Genomic DNA, 21,485 nt, shown 5'->3' on the forward strand with positions numbered 1-21,485 from the left:
CTGAAGTATAGATAAATCATTCATTACTAGTATTACAAGGAAATACTACATCCTTTGTTTAAAAATTTTGTTTATGTTGGTTAGACACATACACAAAGAACCCAGTAGTTCCTTGAGGCTTGTTATCCCCCTGATGCCCTCCTGCTACCACGCCTTTACTTTCAACTGTTTAGAACATTGGGCTTTTTATGTTCCTAACACTTCATCACATTATTTTATTCTGCACTTTTTAGTTTGGGGCACTATCTACTGAATTTCCACTACGGAGGGTAAGGATTTAGCTTACTTTCACTATTCCTCTTCCTCACCCCACAAGAGCGTGTTTCTTTCCCATCCTCTTGGTAGTTATATATATTAGAGGTATGAACAGCTGGCATTTATGTTTTGTAACCAAACATCTGCTGAGCCACATGGTGTATGTATGTTTTTTATATTTATTATCTTGTATAATATGGTTTCTCTGGATGTGGTTTTTCCTGTATATGTGCATCCCTAATTTGACCATAAACTCTTCGGTTTGCCTAAATCTTGTCCAAGTATGTTAGAGTCTATTAACCATTTGATACTTCTGAGGAAATATCTTTCAGAGTCTTTGATCTTCAGTGGTCTGGACCTGTTGCTTTATAGTCTGCTTCACAGATGTCATCTTGGGGTGTCCCAAACACTTTAAGGATCACTTTGGGGATTCCTTCTGCTTCTTGCTTCTGTTGGACACTATGTTTTATTTTGGGGGGTTTACTCTCCTCTTTTTGTGGAGCATACCCTTCAGGAACTTAGAAAAGTTACATTAGATATATTTTTTTTGAGACCATACATGTTAGAAATCTATGTCTTCATTCTGCTTTACCATTGAGTAGTTTGGATGGTTGTGGATACTTCTGGAGGTTTTCTACAGCCATCTCCTCACTTCCAGGTTGCAACTTCAAGATGGGCCTTCTATAGAAGCTACTACAACAAACTCTCCATTTCCTCTCCAGATCTTTTCCAGTACCCAAGTAGGTGTTGGGAGTTAGGAACTTGTGCTCTTAGAAGAGACCTTTTCTTTCTTGGAGCTCTCTCAACCTCATCTTCAAAAGTTCTCAGAGGGGCTGATAGTTGATAGTTTTATTTTTCTTTGTGGTTGTCAAAGAAAATCAGAGCTGAATATGCAATAGTGAAAACAGGTTTTATTCAGAAAGTGTTAAAATCAAAGAAACCTTCGTATGGAACTTGGATAAATTCTGAATTCAAGAAAAAGGATTTATAACCAATGAGTGGGAGGGTGAGAGGACAGGGTTGTCAGTGGAAGGAAAATCACTAATAGGAGACATCTAGAGTGTGGGATTCTTTTTAAACGGATCTTGTTGCAGGCAAGCCAGGATGATCACATGTTGAGGGTGGGGAAGGAGGAATCTGATCAGGGCAGACGATTTTCTCAAAACTCACTTACCAGGATTCTTCCTACAACTCGCTATGCAGGTCCAGTAAGGTCAGGGGCCAGAGTTGAGGTCTACTGGGGAGGGAGGGCTCGGAGGAGACGGGGAGAGAGTGTCACATGGTTCAAGTTCTTGTGACTGTACAATACTTGTGACTAGGGTCCAGAAAAGTCAGGGGCCGGAGTTGAGACCTACGAGGGAGGAGGGCTCAGAGGAGACAGGGAGAAAGTGTCACATGGTTCAAGTTCTTGTGACTGTACCATACTTGTGATTATACTATACCAGGTCAGGACTACTTTGAACATTTTTATTCTCTATTTGAGGTATGTGACATTGCTAGAATGCAACATAATGGGTGGACCTTTTGCTGGGGAAGATAATGATGTGGATTTGTTTTCTAAGGAGAGTAGTGCCCAACAATTAGTGCCATTGACAAATTTAATCTAGGTGTGTGTGTACTATAAGAAAGTGATACAACTTTGTCTGAAATCAATTTGTCACTATGGAATTGGAAGGTGCACTTTTGTTCCTTCCATTATGGTTGACAAAGAAACCTGGGAGCCACAGCTGTAATATGCAAGGGAAATATGTAGAAAGCATGGAATCTTAAAATTGATTAGTCTTAATTTGCTGTTTTGAAAGCGTACACACGTACCACTTTCAGCTATGAATATTAATCTCTGCCAGGTAGTAGAAGCCTATTCCAATGGGGGTGGGGAGAAACTGGGACAAGCCTCTGAGCTGTGCAGAAGCACAAAGAGGCAGACAAATTTATGGTAACAGTAGTGGACCAGTGTAGGGATAACGGCAAAGAGCAAACCATGAAAACAAAGCATGTCATAAATATGAGAAATTAAGCTTCTAATTTATGTTGAAGTTACTAGTTTCGATGAGGGAGGGCGTACGGACTTCCTGAGGATTTTGAGGACTTGAATCATCAGGAAATGAATTTTGAAGAATATTCTCTTCAAACAAATTAGCAGTATAACCACTCCTTTTAATAGACTGATATCCTCTGCCAAACAATAAAAAGTACAGAGAAGCAGGAGGAATCTATAGAGGCACACATGCTATGAGGAGATATGACCACTTTTTAAACTTTTTGATGTCATGGATATTTATAGTATTGATAGTCAGAACACTGCCTTCTGCCAAGATCTGGTGAGCATGAGACGAGAAAATATCACCTTGCCCAATAAGTCATAAACTTATGGAACCAATTACTCTAAGAGGAAGTAGGGGTGGAAAAATATAAATAACCTCAAAAATGATTTAACTAAAATTTGTGGATGACAGATCCATAATGGGTTATTACAGGGAACTAGGATGTTTTGGGTACTCTCCTAACCTTTGAGGTTGACATCAAAGAGCAGCCATTTTCCCCACAGCATGTCCCTTGGTGCCATCATCAGAATCCAGGGCAGGATTGTGAGTCTGATCCAGTATGGCAAGACCCACTAGACTCTCGTCTGTGCCAGATTTGTGTGGGTAGTAAATTTAGAGTAAATTCCAATAGAAGAGTTGTAAATTTTGATGAATGAAAACTTGAAAATCTTCACTTTTATATTTCCTAATCTCTAATTCTCCTTCATATAGTACAGTTAAAAGACTCATTTTTAAAACTTTTTGGAAGACATTTTTATTTTGCACCCTGTACTTGGTTATGATAGTACTTTGTGACCTTGTAGTTTTCCATAGTGTAGGTTGAATAGGGCCAACTATTGACTTTGGGAAATAGAGCCTCACCTTTGAATTTCTCTGGAATGTCACATTTTAATTTCATAGTTTGAGATTATAAAATTTCTACCTCAATTACTGAGTGTATGATATTTGAAACTTTCCTTTGAATTTTTTTTAAATTTACATAGAGAAACACTAGGGTAATTTTAGGGATTTTCAGGTACAAAAATTTGTTTTCCTTATTATATTGCTTTTGAAGAGTAGGGCAAATTCAAAACTTTGATATGAGTGCCTTTGAGCAATGTGTTGGAATCTACTGGGGATCTTGTTTAAATGCAGAATTAGATTCAGCAGATGTGGGAACAGGCCTGAGATGCTCTAATTCACCAGGCAAGACCCAAGATGCAGCTTCCAGGTGATGCTGATGCTGCAGGTCTTAGGGCCAGTTTTGCATGGCAAGGGTTTCGAGTATTCTTGCCAATGTAACACAACAGTTTTATAAAGCCAATCTTTGTTTCAGCTTTTTCCACTGAATGTTTTCAGAAAGGCAAAGAAATGATGAAAACAAATTACTGAAATGAATATCCAAATATTATATTTATTTGAATATTAAACTAATCTGAACATTTTTTCCCACCTATCTGGATTCTTTACCCCTCTTCTTTTTTTCCTTTCTATTTTCATTATATTGAAGAATGAAGACCTAAATGACACAAATGTTTCTCGATTCTATTAAATTTAAACACGCTCTTTCAGCTCTGTGTACTTTGCCTAATTACTGGCAATAAAACTCAGTAAAGGGATTTAAGGTTTATGAATGTTCTACTTGGAGGAAATTGTAATTAAGGTTATTAAAGCCTTTGGGTTCCTGTGTGTATTTTAAGCAAATTAGGATTTTATGTGTTTTAAAGAGACAGTAACTCTTCTTTGCCCAATTATTCCCTCTGCATGGATGAGCATGTATGTTCAGGGTCGGTGGTTCAAACAGGGCATGTCCTACTTTGTTCTTTTACATAAATTACAGATTTAAGATAAGGCCTTTTTTTTCTTTCTTAGTTCTATGTATGAAACTATGGATAACTTAAAGCAAAAACTATGAAATACATTCCATGTGCTTTAATACCAAAATTTTTATTTTATTTAAAACTAAATTATTTTTAAGTAATTTCTTTAAAATATTTTAAGATCAGATAATTGTTATTTACCTTTTATTTGAAAAATAGCTATGTTCTTATTTAAAGAAATAATGAGTTCATTGCATGGTGTTTATGAAGCACCAAATACAATAAAGAAAAAAATCCAATTCAATCTATGGCCTTTCAGTAACCATTGCTAACATATTTTTGCAAGATGGTTTTTCCATGCATATGTAAAAGGTAGAAATTTCCTAACACATGCTCAGGGTGCAATAAAGTCATTTTGGTTTCCAAACTTTAGTTTCTATCTTGACGACCTCATTCCCCTTAGTAGAAAATTAATTCTGGTAAATGCATGTATGTATTCTGTCCATTAAATGTTTTTCCAATTTCATCCCTGGATGAGCTCTAACCACTCTCTCCTCCAACCTGTTCATCAAGAATTGCCTCAAGCTCCTCGGGAGGAAAAGCCATGGAGGTCCTGTGTCATCCCCATGCTACTTTCTACTTCTGTGTGCCATCATTGCTGATCTGTACTCTTCCATATCTAGTGGGCATCATCCCTCATGTGTTCATGAGGGCTCTGTTCCTCTGTCCTGACCGCAAGGCCATCTCCACTTTTTCCTGTCTCTGAGTCATTTCTCAACTCTGAGGGTGTAAGATAGTTCAGATAGCCTTCTGTATGACTTTGGGCTTTGGAGGATATTTCAGTTCTCTCTGCCCAGACTGTCTTGCTACTATGTCTCCCCAGCTGTCATTCTAAGCACTCACAGTGGAGGAACACCCCCAAATACTACCACTGCTTTAGGTTTCACAGATATTTTCTGGTCTTGGGTTCCCAAACACACGAAGGCAGCGCATGGCTTATCTTCTGTTCTGCCATTCCCCTAAGGTTAGGGCACATGTCCCTTGGTAGAGACTCATCCAACCTCTACCTTCTCCCCAACTCCTGGGGTCTTGATCTTGGTCAGTAGGTGATTGACTTTGATCGATTATAACCTTCTATGCTTATGCACAACATTGTTTTTTTCTGAGTTTTTTTGCATTTCTGATTTTTGGTACTCAAAATTGTCTTCTAATGCAATAAAGTTAAAGGAAAGACAGATTTTTGTTTCTTCTAAGAGTTTAAAAAGCCTGGGAACTCAAAATTTGAGCTTTTGTATTACTTTGAGAAAACTTCCCCTTGAGCCTGTGAATTCCATTTGTATATCTGATTGGAAAAAAAAGCTGAAGGCTCAAAATGAATTTTAAAAAATTCGGCTAATATTTCAAAATATTATTCTCACACATAATTGTATAATTTTAATAATATAAAATAGATGTTATGCTAATTTATAATCTCCTGTTCTTATATACATTCAATATAGAAAGAGCCTATTGTATATATTTTACTGCTATATATAATTAATCTTTGCAATCAATATTTTATACCTAATAAAGTTATTCAGAATTTTATTGATGGACATCTAGGCTGTTTACCATCTTTTAACTATTAAAATAAGTGCAGTGATATAAAATATATGTACTTTTTCACTTATGCAATTAATTCTTTTAGATAGATTCCTAGAGATAACATTACTAAGTCAAAGGAGAACTGCAGTATTTCCAAATTTTATTCTATAAGATTTATACCAGTTTATATTACCAGAAGCAGTATGTGAGACACCCATTTATTTTATTTTTTATTTTTTTTTAGTTATAGTTGGACCTAATATCTTTATTTTATCTATTTTTATGTGGTGCTGAGGATTGAACTCAGCACCTTGCATGTGCTACTGCTGAGCTACAACACCAACCCCTAGATGCCCATTTCTTAAATGCTTATCAGTCTTTTTTTATACCTTTGTTTTATTTATTTTTATGTGGTGATGAGGATCGAACCCAGGGCCTCACATGTGCTAAGTGAGTGCTCTACCACTGAGCAACAATCCCAGCCCCTGCTTATCAATATTTTTAAAATCAGCATTCTAAATCTTAATATAGGGTGGGGTGACTTCTTATTTTGATTTACATTGTATTTGTCACTAGTGAGATTGAATATATTTTCATGTCTTTTCCAGAGGGACATTTCTTATTGATTTGCAAGTGTTCTTTATAAAAAAAAAATTACCCTTTCTAATGTTGCAATAATTTTTTTCCAGTTGCTTTCTTGGCTTATTGCTTACTTTGCCACAAAGAAGTTTGTTTTCATTAAATTTACCTTTTATTTTTTCTTCTTCAATTTTTGACTTTATCACACATCCTTTCAGGAAATCCCTTTTGGTTACTCTCTGAACATAGGCTTGAAAATGTGCAAACCACCATATGTAGTTTATTCATATGATACAGCTGTTAAATTAAGGTACATTTTACATGTTTTTGTAATCTGTGAATCAAATTGTTTTTTGTTAGTATTACTTATGAGCTAATATTCGTTTTATGCCAACACTACTAGACTATAGTTAAAAAATTGTCATCTCATGATGAATAATTCATAATGGGAAAATTTGCCATGGTTTGTAAGAAGATCAAGCCTCCCAGTGAATGAGTGAGTTGGATGTCCTTTAAAGGTTCTTAGACATTGTGAACTTGGGTCTCTTGTCCCCTTTGTGGAGGGTGATTATAAGAGGCCAGGCCACTTGCTTCTGAGTGAGGAGGGCCAAAAGATAGATAACAGCCAGTGATGAAGTCTGTATTAAATAGATGAACTCTAATATGGGGAAAGCTACTACTCAGCCCTGGTCATTGGTTATTAAACAGAAATATAGGCATGCCCTCTAATTATTTGAGAGAAAGCAAGAAACCTGAATAATTAGATAACTGTAAATAAAATAGAGCTGTGTAGTGCATGATTATATGTGGTAGTCTTAGGAATGCTGATGTACCATGATGACAGATTGACATTCCCAGAAAGCAGCTGATTTTCCCCTTTTACTTTCCTCTTATGGGTGCACGTGTGTGCAAAAGTGCCTACCTATGAATGTGACCCTAGTGATTTTTGTCTTCCACTGAGCAGAAACTAACCTCCTTGCAATGTTTATTTACTGGCTCTTTCTTTTCCCCTCTTGCTACACTCCTTTTTGGAATACATTGTTGTCAAGGCACTGCAAATAAAAATGAGAAGAATAATGAGGAGGAAACGAGTTTCTGCAGTGTCAATTTCTGCTTGTCTGAAAATGGTAGACTTGGTGATTACAAAGTAATTGCAGGAATGTGTGTGTTGGCCAGGCTTCTCTGCAGATGTGCAGCCTCACTGTACCACACTGGGAGGCACGTGATGCATTTTATCCCATTTTTCGATAAGGTTGATCTCTTGTGAAATGTGGCTTTGGCCAAATCTCTCCAGTACAAAGGCCACTTTCCCTTTTATAAGCTCTTGGGTGATATGTTTTTTTTCCTGATAAACTTTCACTCAATCCTGTGAGGATGATCATGGTCCTTGCCTAAATGAAGTTATTTTATTTTGTTAAGGAGATTCACCATTTTGCTATCATTATGTGGCCATAGTCATTCAAATACAGATGAAAGGGCACTTTACAAGACAACTGACCTGAACTCAAAACATCTCAATGTCTAGATAAGAAATGGTGGAGGAACTGTTCAAAATTCAAGGAGATTAAAGAAAGGAGCCCAAAGCAATGTTGGTTTCTTGATAGGTGGAAAATCATGATATTTTGGGGACAACTGAGGACATAAGAATATAGACAACAATATAACATTATTTTATCTGTTAAATTTCTGAGGTCTGACAATGGCATTGTGGCTATGGAAGACAATACCTTCTCAGAGATGCATGCTGAAGAATAGGGTGAATATTGTGATGTCTACAACTTAATTTTAAATAATTTACCAAAAAACCACATGTATTTCTTTTTATCTTTAGATCTGTGTGCATATAGACAGACATACATAGATATTAATAAAAGGGAGACAAACCAGGAGAAATTGTACCAAAAATAATCTTACTTAAAAAAATAATTTATTCTTAATGACTATAAACACAAGATTTGGTGTTTCATAATAATTTTAAATTATAAGTGCTTTCAACTCTGGTGTAAGGCCTAAGGTCTCTCCTAGAGTTTAAGAGTTTGCAAAGTTCACTTTTCCTGATATGTTGAAAAAACTAGATATTTATTCATCTTCCTTCTTTGAATTCCTTTCATGTTTTTCAGAAATTTCTCAATATTTAAAAAATCTATAAAGATGTGACTCATTAGGCTCTTGATTTTTCTCTTTGTATGTCAGAGCTCTTTAGTCACTGAATCAACTAATTTTTCTTATTTTTTATCTCTTTCATGTAATATTACCTTGTGTCTTAATAGTTGGCCTTGAACTTTTCTTTTTGTTAAATGTGCTCTAAAAAGAATCATCTGTCAAACAGAAACTTCAGCTTTTTTCATGTTTATTTTGAGATTATTTGCTCCTGAACATATCTTTTTGTACATGCTGCTTTGGATGCTCGAATTCAGCAGTGAACTTCCTATTGAACTATACTGAATTCTGTAGAACATCATTCATTTTTTTCTTTTATCAAGTAAATAATTTCTCATTTTGTAAATAACCTAATTCCTGCTCTGAGAAATTTTGGCCTCCAACCCAACTCTGTTTTCTTAAACTTTCAAATTAAATGTTCTTAATATCTGGGGTTGTGTTTCAAGGGTTACAGTGTCTGTATTTCTATATTTGATTTTTTTTTCTTTCGGTACCTGGGATAGAATCCAGGGGTGCTCAACCACTAAGCCACATACCCAACCATTTTTATTTTTATTTTCTGGCAGGGTATCACTAAGTTGCTTAGAGCCTCTTTAAGTTGATCAGTCTGGCCTCCAATTTGGCAATCCTCCTCCTCCAGTTTCCCAAGCTGCTGGGATTACAGGTGTGAGCCACTGCACCCAGCTCTATATTTGATTCCTAAAAGCCTATGGCAATACTATAGTTTCTGTATTAACCATTCTTTGTGGTGTCAAAGTTGACAATTTCTTTTGTTTTTGCTAGTTATTTGAAAAATCTGAAAGTACATCTTGGTCTGTGTTATTGACCATTTGTCAAACATACCCAACTCTTTCACCCGAATTCCCCAATCCTGTGCATAAAGCTGTATGTTTATGCATATGCTGTTCCTTCTATCTGGGAGTCCTATTCCAAATGACACTTTCCTCCGTTCTCTTTGAGACCCACATCCTTTCTCCTCACCCTAAAGCACGGGAAATGGTTTAAAAACCACAGCACCTTGAAGGGCTCTTTCTGAACAAATTTATAGACAGTACCAGATTTTAATCTATTGAATGAAATCCACAAGTCCTTATGAAGAGGGACAAACATAAAAATTGGGGAGAAGGAAGAACTCTTAACACTAGAATGCCTGCTAATAGAGAAGGAATGTTAAAAAATCACCATCGACAAGCTTCACAATCATGATTGACTTAGGCAAAAATCATCAATGGATGCCAAAACTAGCAAGGGGAACTTTAAAGAACAGGAATTTTATACAGTGTTACTATAGTTCCTCACCAAATACTTTCAGAGGAAAAAAATTGATTTTATGATATAGAAACCGGGCAGACACACCTTATAGTGATTAAATTTATTATCACTACTAATGTCTCCCAATTCATCATATGTGTCACAGCAAAACACAGGAAAGGATGTAATATCACTTCATACATTACACCAAAAAGACATGACCAGTTGTGAGGGCCCATCAAATAGACACATTGCAAATAACTTTTCCGAAATGCAAAGCTCATGCAGAAGGACCTGTTTTAGATTAGAGATTTAAAGAGATGAAAACCTAATGCCATGTGTGACCTTGGATGAGATTCTAATATAAGAAAAGAATAATTGAGTAAGGGGACAATGGATTAGAAAAAATGTTAATATCAGATATTTTTGATGTAAAACAATGTCTTGCTTTTTGGATGTACATACTGAGCACTGAAATTTTAGAGATAAATGGGCTTAAAATTACACTCAAATAATTAAAAAAGCACATGCCTACCTCACACATTATAAATGTATGTGTGTCTATCTCTACACATCTGTATACACATTTGCATGCAGTTTTGCTGCTTTTTGAGAGCAATCAAATTGTGTGTTCAGGGGCTGGGGTTGTGGCTCAGTGGTAGAGCTTTGGCATCAATGGATGCCAAAACTAGCAAGGGGAACTTTAAAGACTTAGACGTTTGCCTTGCACGTGCAAGGCCCAGGTTCAATTCTTGGCATCACATAAAACTACAACAACAACAAAAAATTTTTATTTATTTTTTAAAAATTGTGTTCAGTTTTCCATGAATGTATATGCAGAAGGCTTTTGGCTTTCAAGGATTGGCAGGAATAGAGGAGAATTGGGGTCAGCAAGCAGTGGCAAATCCATTTCCAAATCTGTTCAGTCCACACTTCCCACTTTAGCGCATCTTTAAAGTCCAGTTTTGATGATTTGAAGGGTGTTCTGAGGCTTTCTAATTACATAGGTATGCTTTCTGTTACTTCAAAGGCCCCTTAGCCAGGACAGGATCTGTCTTCAAAGACAGCAAAGAGAGTGGCCCATTTGCAGGAAATTGCATGGTTTGGGTGATTTTTGTTTTCTTTGAACTTGTCAAATAGGGAACCCTATTTAAAAAGCACTGGCCTATTGCTATGTGTCCAAGCAGTTAAAAACTTTCTACTTATAATCCTGAAGATTTCTCTTTAACTTCTGCTATAGGAAATGTGTAACTCAGTTTACCCCTGTTCTCCTTTTTGATATATCAGCAGTTTTGTTTTGAAGGGTTCTGTGGGTGACATCTTAATGGTGTTGGTTTATAGGACTTACACAGTTCTAGTTTTGTTAGGAAGGAATTAATGTAGTACTTAGTGGCTAATCATCAAAAGAAATGGAGTATTTTGCTGTAGCTGAAAACAGGAGAGGGGCAGCAAGCAAATTATGAGGGTAAGGCATACTTAAAATAAATTCCCACAATTTTAGCCATGATTTAGTTCATTTCCTCCCTAGGTGCTGTACTTATATTACTTAGTGGGAAAATAAATGGCATGGCTCTTGAAGTCAAAGGTCAGAGCTGCATTGAAACTGCAAGGAAAGTTTTCTTAAACTCTGATCTATTAGTTCACTTGATAGATGGAAATTAGGAGTAGTAAGAATTATTTTCAGAAAGTGTGAAAGCATTCATCATGTAAAGCACAATCCACGATGTTTGTTTTATTTTGTTTCCCCATTTCGATGATTCTATTTTTCGTTTTTTGTTTTGAATAGACAGAACCTTCTTGGAACAATAAACAGATTTCTAACTGGTATGAGGTATGGATTGCTATTATGTTATTAGCAAACCAACAAAGCAGGTCAAAATGAACTCTTCATGTTGAACACACACCATAGTTTAAAAAATTGAGAAGAAAATTACATGTAAGTCAGGAGAAGCAGTAGCAAGTCGTCAGATTTTTGTTATATATGGGATTTTTACCAACAGTGACCTACATTTAAGATAATATAATTTTCACTATTTTTGTATAGTAGTGTATTCCTGTGTGATTATAGTGTGATGTTTTTCAACCTTCAGTGTTTCTGTGTTTTCCATTAAGACAAGTGAAAAAGTTATTATCTCCTGTTTTCCTTGAACAATGGAACTACCAGGAGTGTTCGTTCTTAATTTTAAAACTCAGCAGTAAGACCAGTGAAAGTTTCCACATCTAAAACACATGGAGTCTTTAATCTTCTTAGTTACAACACTGGGGGCTGTGTTTATGACACTAAATAAGCCATCCAGGTTGTTTTCCATTTATTGTTTTTAAAAAATTAAGACAGTGATGTGAGCAGGAGTTAGCAAGTAGTTTGTATTCCAGGAAGCAGGTGGCACAGGAGGGATAGTTGGACAACTTATACATGATGAGAATATGTATTGCATTGACTCCATGCTAACCTTTTCACCTCTTTTAAATAACTGGACTAGCCCAGTGTGGTGGTACATGACTGTAATTCCAGTGACTGGAAGGCTAAGGCAGGAGGATTGTAAGTTCAAGACAACCTCAGAAATTTAGCAAGACTCTCAGTGACTTAATGAGAGAGATCCTGTCTCAAATAGAAAATAAAAAAGACTGGGATGTGGCTCAGGGGCAAAGTGCCCGAATTAAATCCTCAGTCCAAAAAAAAAAAAAAAAAGATCAGTAGAAGGGATGAAGACCCCCCCCCCCCCCATGAGCAGTTACAGGTCAGACACTGCGGAACTGTGTTATGGTACTTAGGAAGTATGCAAAACTGTTTTTGAAATAATGTTAGCATAACAAGTATTTAAATACTTTATGAAGCAAAAATCTGGCTCTGGGAGCAGTTTTTTTTTTCCTCTTTAAATAATTGGATTATCTCCTTGTGTAAACATGGAACCATGTGAGAGGTGGTTTCACAATCTCTATAAATGTATATATTTAGCTCTGATCATGTTGGGGTTACCATTAGCACCAGCAGTCTGTCAACATTTCCACGGGTCTTTTAAAAAATTGTTGTGAAAGCTTAAGCCAAGTTTGAGACATCTGTACTCCACAACAGTTTCTAGCTATGGTTTATGGGGTTATATGTACTCTAAGCTTACTTTTTTTTTGTCGTGAGAACAATTTCATGGAATAATTTCTTTTCTCTCATGAATTCAAGCAGGTGGTTTATTTTATAGAATGTAGGATATGATTATTTCCAAAGATTGTATCTCTGGAAAAATGAGTAATACTCAACCATCTATATTTTCCTAGCTTCATCAATACTTAACATTTTAGTGTTGACAGCTGAAAAGCTTTTTATTCTAGTGGAATGTTTTGCCCTCTTCAACAGTTAAGGCTTGTGATAAATGTGTTCTGATCCTTAATCAGACATTTTTCATTGCCTGTAGGAATTAGCATTAGGGTAGGGATAGGCAGTGAGATGTTATGTCTGGGCTGGGGATGTAGCTCAGTGGTGGAGTGTTTTCCTAGCATGTGCAAGGCCCTGGGTTTGATCTGTAGCACCAAGAAAAAAAAAAATGGGTCAACGAGTTTGTAGGGTAGGCCAAAGAAGAATAATTCTTATAATGAACACTCACTTTGGGAAGTCTTCTTATAGGAAATGCTATTATCATTTGGGGAACTGTGTGTGTGTGTGGAGTTGGGAGCTAATGATTTTCCTTTCTTGTTGTGATCTATATATAGTTACCTTTCCCCCTGGATCTTGTCTTTTTACTTAACTTCAGGTATCAACAACTGCTTGGGAAATATGTTCCTGGATAATTTCTAAATCCCACTTATTTCATTTGGGTTATTATGTTCTACTTGAGCTTCTTATTCTGGCATTTATTTTGCAACCTTATCTTGGTTCATCAACTTTCCTGGAATTTAATTGGATCGCAGTTGATCACTGCATGAATATTGCATGTTTAAGTGGTAATTTTAGCTTTCCTTGAGTCTCTCTCTGTTGTGAGCCCAGAGAATCAGAACCTTATGGGTGCTGATTTTAAAAAAAGCACCCACTGTTCCTTGTGTTGTTACTGATATGCATTCAGAAGCTCCTTGGGAATCTCTGTGCCCCTTACTACCATGTATGCAGCCCACATTTGATTCAACTGCTAATGTTTGGGGTGAAATATGTTAAAGGGATACTGCTTTGTCTCAAAGTGAAATGTATTGGACCATAATGCATTATTATTATTATTATTATTATTATTATCATTGGATTTTGCTCTAACAACTGCAGAGATGGTTTGCTTTGTTGTTCATTTCAGTCTCCTCCAGTTTGGCAGATTGTCTTGAAAGTTAATGTCTGCAACTTGTTACATTGGGAGAAAGTGTTAGCATGTTCTGGACAGGTCTGTAGAGCCCTCCACATTTATTTTGCAACCTTATCTTGGTTCATTGACTTTCCTTAACCTGCATTTATTGAGTATCCTCAGCTTCCCTGGGACATCTTGGTTAAGTCACACTGAAGCATTCATGACACATGCCTCGTTGAGACTTTGGTTCCTGTGCTGAGTAGAAGAATATCCTCTGTGGCAAATCACACCATGGAATAGTTAACCATGGTTGTAAATGTCCTTCTGAGGTGCCAGTCCATCAGGTTTGTGGCTCAAATGATGCTGGCATTGGAGAGTAATTTGGGGCTTATAATTGTGGTAATTTTCTTTATTTGGGGAAAGATATTAGCATTTTACAGTGGTTAAATACATCCGTGACACTCTTTGTATTTTAAAATCTCCTAGTTTCTCTTAGTTTTGAGTTTTTATGAAGTGAGATATGTTTTAGTATGGAAAGCAAAATTATCTGATTAGAAACCTTTAATCCTCATATAATTCATCATAACCCTAGGTAAAGTATGAAGACACAAGTATGGTGTGACTCTACTTTGTGTACAACCAGAGAAATGAAAAATTGTGCTTCATATGTGTACTGTGAATTGAAATGCATTCTACTGTCATGTATAACAAATTAGAACAAATAAATAAAAACATAAATGAAAAACTAAAAAAAAATATCATATGAGTCAGTGATCCTACTAGTGGGTATACATCCAAAGGAAAAGAAATAAGTATGTGCAAGAGACATCTTTCATGTTTATTGCAGCACTATTCACGATAGCCAAGATATGAAATTAAGTGTTCACCAATGGATAACTAGATGAAGAAAATTCTATAAATAAATAAATACACACACACACACAACAAAGTATCATTCAAAGATAAGAAGAGCAAAATTCTGTCATTTGTGGCAACATGGATGGAACTACAGGATATTATTTTAAGTGAAATAAGCCAGGCACAAAAGACAAATCTTACATGTTCTCTATGTGGAAGCTAAAAATGTTGATCTCGTAGAAAGTAGAATAGTTGTTGCCAGAGACTGGAAGGGTAGAGAGGAGGGGAATATATGGAAAGATTGGCTAATGGGTACAAAATTACAGGTAGATGGGAGGAATAAGATCAAATGTTCTATACCACTGTAGGGTGACCATAGTTAATGAGAATTTGTTATATATTCAAGGAGCTAGAAGAAAGGATTTTAACTGGCCTTACACAAAGAAATAATAAATGTTTGAGATAATGGGTATATTGGAAAAAAAGAGAATATTAATTTCTAAAGGTGATAGCCATATTTGGGGCTAATGTTTGGAAATATTTTTTTTACCAAAGAATGCTTCTAGAGATAATTACATATTTATTCTTTCATTCCTGATTGGCAGAGGTGGATAAAATGTTCTTATAAGTGACATTTCTAGATAACAATGTGAACTTTGCAAAGCTAGTACTTCTTTGGAAAGTTAAAGCTTTAAAAGTCTTGTATTTAAAACTATTGTTCTCTAGTAAAGAACTCACGACAAGAGATTCTGAGAAAATATGGTTTCATTTTAGAGGTTCTAAAATCTTGGAGTTTTGGGTCCCAAATTTGTCCTTCATTATTATGATTAAAAATGTTTTTTTAGATTAAATTCATGTTTCATTAATTTAGCTTCTCTAAAACATTAATGGACATTTAGAAACTGATCTCTAAAGCTTTAGTAACATTTTGAATTTTAACATTTTCTGTCTAGACCATGAAGATATAATGATGGACACCTAGCATTAAAACTTGGCTTCTTAGTAACAATCAGATCACATGTTTTATGATGTAAAAATTAAGCCAAGTATCCTAAGATGGGCATTTCTCATTTTGGCCAATTCTCGTGTAGATCATTAACTGATGACTTCGATTGCTTCTTTGAATTTGTGTGTAATAGTAGATGTGTTTTAAGATTTTTATACCAATGTTGCCAAGTTCTATTGGGGAAGATCTGATCCTAACTTGGTTTGTATAGGATCCTACACACAAGTTCCTTGTTACTTGTGCCAACCCTTTGTTTGTTTTTAACAAATATGTCTTGAATTTGGGATTAGGCAGAGACATATTAGTGATTTTATGATAAGTTTGATTGAAATGAATACTAATTGTTGATTTAAAAAAAATCTCTTGAACTTATATCACTATTTAACCAGCAAAGATGGAGGGGAGGCTAGGGTGCCAAAGGTGCATTGTTCAGTCGCATTATTTTCAGAACTAGAAATGTGTACCTTCGTCAGAAATGGATGCCTTCACCTAGAAGGAATTTAGATTTCTTCTTGCTTGGCAAGGTCTAAATCTAGCAATAGGAGAACACTTTAAAAACGTGTCAAGTGTATATTGGAAACAGATGGCCATTCAACACCTACCTAAAATGCTGTGTGAGATAGAAATGCAGATAACTGGTCTGACTTAAAGGATCAAGATTTAAATATCAGGATTCATTTTAAGGGAACACAAATCAAATAATTAGAAGAATAATGAGTTCTAATTGTTTCTCATGATAGAGGTGGTGTTGTTCCCTTATTTCTGCCTCATGATTTTTGTTTTCAAATCCATGCATGCATTCTTTGTTTCCTTTTTGCAAGGGGATATGTGGGTGTTTGTGCTAGAATCGCTGTCTATCACAGGATTTTTAGTGTTTTGTGTGACATACTTCATCTTTAGAATTTCCGGTGGGTCTAGATTTAGAAACGTGTTTTGGTTGGAAGGATGAGGCTCTGGATCTCAGCAGGCTTCAGGGTTGGAAGGATTGAAACTCGCAGAGAGAACAAATAAACATGGTCATCAAAGCTGGGAATTAATATCTGTTTGTTCACCTGCACATTTGAATTAAATCTTACAGCAATAGACAGAGCCATTAGACTTATTAAGATCCCGATAAAATCGTTGTGTTGAAATGTCAATCTTCCCTGTGTTTTGCACAGATTCACATAGTTACTATGTGGTAGAGGAGTCTCTTGTTGAATTGCTACTAAATCTATTAAGAGGGGGCCACAGAGTTGATGATGGACAATGGTAATTAAACTGAAAAGTAATTGAGTTGTGGGACAAGAAGATTCAAAGTGCAAAGATCACTTGTGCTCTTGACCCTCAGCAGTGAGTGGTATAACAAATGACTGAGGATTGGAGGAGGCCAAGAGAGAGCACTTAGGGTGGGTGTGGCTCTCATCAATGTGCTTTAAGAGACATCCTTGTGTAGAGGGTTATAAAGATACCTGAGATATGGACTCGGGTAAGTGTTCTCTAATTCATTTTCATTGTTTAAGTCTGTCAAGGTTCAAGTACATAAAGCAATGCTTTTAATGGTTTTAAGAATACCTTTTTAAAAATAAATGTAGGGCACAATTTGTTGACTCTGAAATCCTTGTGGTCAGGATGAAAGTTGATGTCTGATACATAAATACAAAACAAAAAAGCCTTTAATTTGTGTTGATTCCCTTGGTTCTGTAATTGTCTTTGCTCTATACTTCTTAGTATGGAGCGTGATTTATGGTGATACAGGGCTCTTGGCTTAACCTTTAAACTAGAAGTAAGTATAGCTTCATCTTAGTTTGTGATCACTGTGGGCCACAGAACCTTCTCCTTAAACCATTCTGCTCTGTATGTAAACCTTTCAAGTTCTCTTCTCACTTCAAAGCTAGGTCTGGGATTTGAATAACCTTGATGCTGCTTTTTTTCAAATCTGTAATTATGTTTAAGAGTAAGAGGTAAGCAGCGACTCCTCACACATGTTGCAGAGGGCTCTGTAGTGTGGCTTTGATGTAGCTCTAGCCTGCAACTGACTTTGCTGTAGTTTCCCAACTGCTCACATTTAAGGGACATCTCTTTCATAAAATAGTTATATTGCTTTTCTAAATACCATGCCATAGGTTCTTTGTGCCTTTGTTCCTCAGAACATTCCAGTTTTCTGTACCCTACCAACCCCTCCAATTTTTCCCTTTCTTGAAACTTGAAATCCCAGTTTTGGGAAACTCACTTCCTTTTACTCTGTTCATGATATCCAGAATAATACCAGAATAAAACCTCTCCAGAAGACAGCTGGGAAATGATAGGTAGTATAGGACTATCTAGGAGAAGCTAGGTGAAAGTGCTTTATCCATCATAATTATCTGGTCAGGGTAAAGTGTAGGAAATACAAAGGAAGATTGATTCAGCAATAGACTACTGAGAAGAGGCAGGTGGGCCTGGGGTCAGACTTCACAACTGTACAAATGAGAAGTAATAAAAGTCTGAGATTTGAGCAGATTAGTGGAAACCACAAGAGTGAGGTTTGGAATAAAGTCTTTAGGAAGTATTATTATGATGGGGACTAGCAGAAGAAGAAACTTGGAGCAATTTTAGCTATTGAAGGTGTGAGGACTGGAAATTGAGAATTAAATCTTAAATTGAGGATAAGAAAACTGGTTGCAGTCTTCAAAAATGTCTTAGAGATCATTGAGTGGGGGTAATGGTAAGTAGAGGCAGTAAGTGAAACTACCACTTTCAGGAAATACAAAAGTCACATTGGTCTGGACCATTGCTATGGAAACATGATTTACAGCTTGGTTGAAATTGAGCAAATTAAGACCTTTCTACACTACAATTGCATTTATGAAAAATGCAAATTACATATTGTGTATATGCACATGAATATAAAGGGATATCCAATAATTGCATTTGAAGGGGTGATTTTCCATCTGACTTAGTTCTCCAGTCTGCCTCCTGCAATTGCAGGTTTACTGAATTAAGATATTAAATCAGAAATATGTGAAAATATAGAAAAAAATCTGTAGCACTTACTGATCATGTATTACTATTACTTCATTTTTTTTCTTACATGCTTTTTATTTTTATCTTGTTTTTTGGTATAGGTCTGTGTTTTCTGGTTACACCACTCTTTTAGTCTGCCATTCAACTTGTGCACAATTTTTTAATTGGGTTTAGAATTTTTATTCATTGTAATTTTCATATTATTGCTTCTTACCTGTTATTTTTAGTCCTTTATATATTGTATAGATAATCCAAAGATGTTGGTTTAAAAGTCTCTTCTCAGAATGACTCTTTGAGTATGAATTTTCATTTTTGTAGAGATGGATTCTCTCACAGAGCAAGTGGATCTGGACAAGTTTTTATGTGACCTTCTTGATTTTAGGGATCGTATCTTCTGTGATAATTTGGCTCTCACACCTGGATGTCTTGCAGGCTCTAGGTTTCTGCTTGTCTTGGGTTCTCTCTCTCCTGTGCTCCTGTCCTCCTCCCTGAGTTGGAATTCATTTCTCTGGACACTTGGGTCGGGCTACAGTTGTCGTGCCTGTCATGGACAAACAGCTCTCAACTCTTTTGTGCAGTCTGGTTGTGTTTCTAAGTATAGTTGTATTTTAATCTTTTAAAGATTATCTTGCAAGGGGGAGGATATCTTGTTTAGTACTTCTATGTGAGTAGAGCAGAAGGACAAGACTTTTGTCCTTTGACCATGATGTTCTGACCAGAAGTCTGAGCATATTCATGTTTCAACATGTTTTCTTTTTGTTTTTCTTTTACAGCTAGTTATGTATCAAATCCCATTTGCAAGGGGTGTTTGTCTTGTTCAAAGGACAATGGGTGCAGCCGATGTCAACAGAAGTTGTTCTTCTTCCTCCGAAGAGAAGGGATGCGCCAATATGGAGAGTGCCTGCATTCCTGCCCATCAGGGTACTACGGACACCGAGCCCCAGATATGAACAGATGTGCAAGTGAGCATTTGACTTTTGAACATTCTATTTAACTTGATACATGCAGCTTAGAGGATGAGCTCAATTGAAAACTTTGACTTAAAAATGTACGTTTGTAATAGGCTAGAAAAATAGTCTTTTAAGCCCAACTTTGAAAAAATTAGTGGGTGTGTGGGATAAGAGAACTTTTACTTTATATTTTGTATAGAAGTCTATTACAGGGCCACATGCTTTTTCTTTATTTAGTTTAACTGAGTATTTTTTATTATGAAGTTCCCGGACACATGCTGGTTAATCTTAGTGAGGAGTACATACTCATTGCTTATAAACAAAACAAAAAACCAAAATATACCACTCATCCTCCCACACCCCACAAAGGAATTTACATACTTTATACTGAAAACATTCTCTTTGGTTGAGTTTCCACAGTTCTTTTTATCCTTTTATCTGAGTTTATAACACCTGCATTAGTCTTATCAGCAACTAAATATAAGCATTTTGGGTTTCTGTGAAACACCATTAATGATAAAACATTTAGTATAGTTTAAAATATTTTGAGTTCTAAGTTGAACCAATATAAAAATGGTTGCTAATTACATAAAAATAAGGACACAGCTGTTCATATTTTAATCTAAAACTCACTTCTAGAATCATCTTCTAGATCAACAGCCAAAATTGGAATTTTAAATAAAATACTAAAGGAACAACCCTTTCTCAGATTTTGTGTGTGTGTGGGGGGGAGAGATGGGGAAAAAGAGACTAGGGGTTGAAATAACAAATGAGTAAGTGTTAAGTTATAATTTACTCCATTAAGTGCTATGAAATTTTTTTCCTATCTCTCTCCTATCAACACCATGTGGTGGCCTTATCCAAGCACAATTATTTTGGAAAGAGGCAGAATTAGAGGGGGGTGATTAAGTAAATCTTAAAAAAGGAACTACATACATTCAAAAATAATGTGTTTGGGGATCAAGTCTTATCTGCCATGCTATTTGGCATGTTGGCACAGCAGTTCTGTGTCATAGGTCTGGTCTTACATCAATGAACATATAGTGTCCTTTGTTGCTGCCTATTAAATATCCTTTGTGTCTCAAATCATAGTGACAAGCAAAAATGTCTGAAACATTTCCAAATGCCCTGGAGTAGGAGAGCAGTACTATCCTGGGATAAGAACACTGTACAGCATGCGCTTAGCACAGGTGTAGTTAGGACTGGGGAGGAAATGGAGACTTGAGTACAGCTGATAAAGGCTTTGCGTGCCAGCCTCCGGGACTCTGGACCTTACGCTGGGCACTGAGCTGGCAGTAGAATGGAGATGGCTTTATTTGAGATAACTGTAGGGGAAGTGAGGAAGATGAACTGGAGAAAGACAAAAAGTAGAGGAAGGCTATGGTAGCAATCAGATTAGAAATCTTGTGAAAAGTTTGTAGATGATAAGTTCTAGGGGAAATATAATCAGTGGGATTTACCGATTCCCATGCCCGGTGGGAAGAGCGAGAGTCAAATTTTATCCTAAGGTGTCTACCTAAGTTGACTGGATGAATAGTAGCAGAAATATTTAGGCTTACAGAGAATTTAGATTTATCCTCATTCATGGAATTATTTGGATTGTTGGAGGGACACTAATCCCAGGAAGCATCAATAGATTGTCCAATTTTTGCAAATATGTATTTTGTTCTTAAGGCATATGATTGGGACATTGATCATGGGGGCACCTTGAAATAGTTTTTTTTGTTTATATTGCTTTAGACCACGTATGGGGG

The 21,485-nt window shown here is 36.1% G+C and overlaps 1 protein-coding gene across 3 annotated transcripts in view; it reads left to right on the top strand.

Moving 5' to 3' along the window:
- Rspo2 (R-spondin 2) overlaps positions 1-21,485 on the top strand; it is a 131,650-nt gene that overhangs the window by 46,401 nt on the left and 63,764 nt on the right. For 2 of the 3 annotated variants that reach the window (XM_026384562.1, XM_026384563.1), the window contains exon 2: positions 19,555-19,743. The exons of the other annotated variant lie outside the window; for it this stretch is intronic. In XM_026384562.1, coding sequence (XP_026240347.1) covers positions 19,555-19,743 — 189 coding nt within the window. The remainder of the gene's footprint in view (positions 1-19,554; positions 19,744-21,485) is intronic. 3 annotated transcript variants of the gene reach the window in all.

The sequence above is a fragment of the Urocitellus parryii genome, chromosome 7 (genome assembly GCF_045843805.1).
Source record: "Urocitellus parryii isolate mUroPar1 chromosome 7, mUroPar1.hap1, whole genome shotgun sequence".
Lineage (NCBI taxonomy): Eukaryota > Metazoa > Chordata > Mammalia > Rodentia > Sciuridae > Urocitellus > Urocitellus parryii.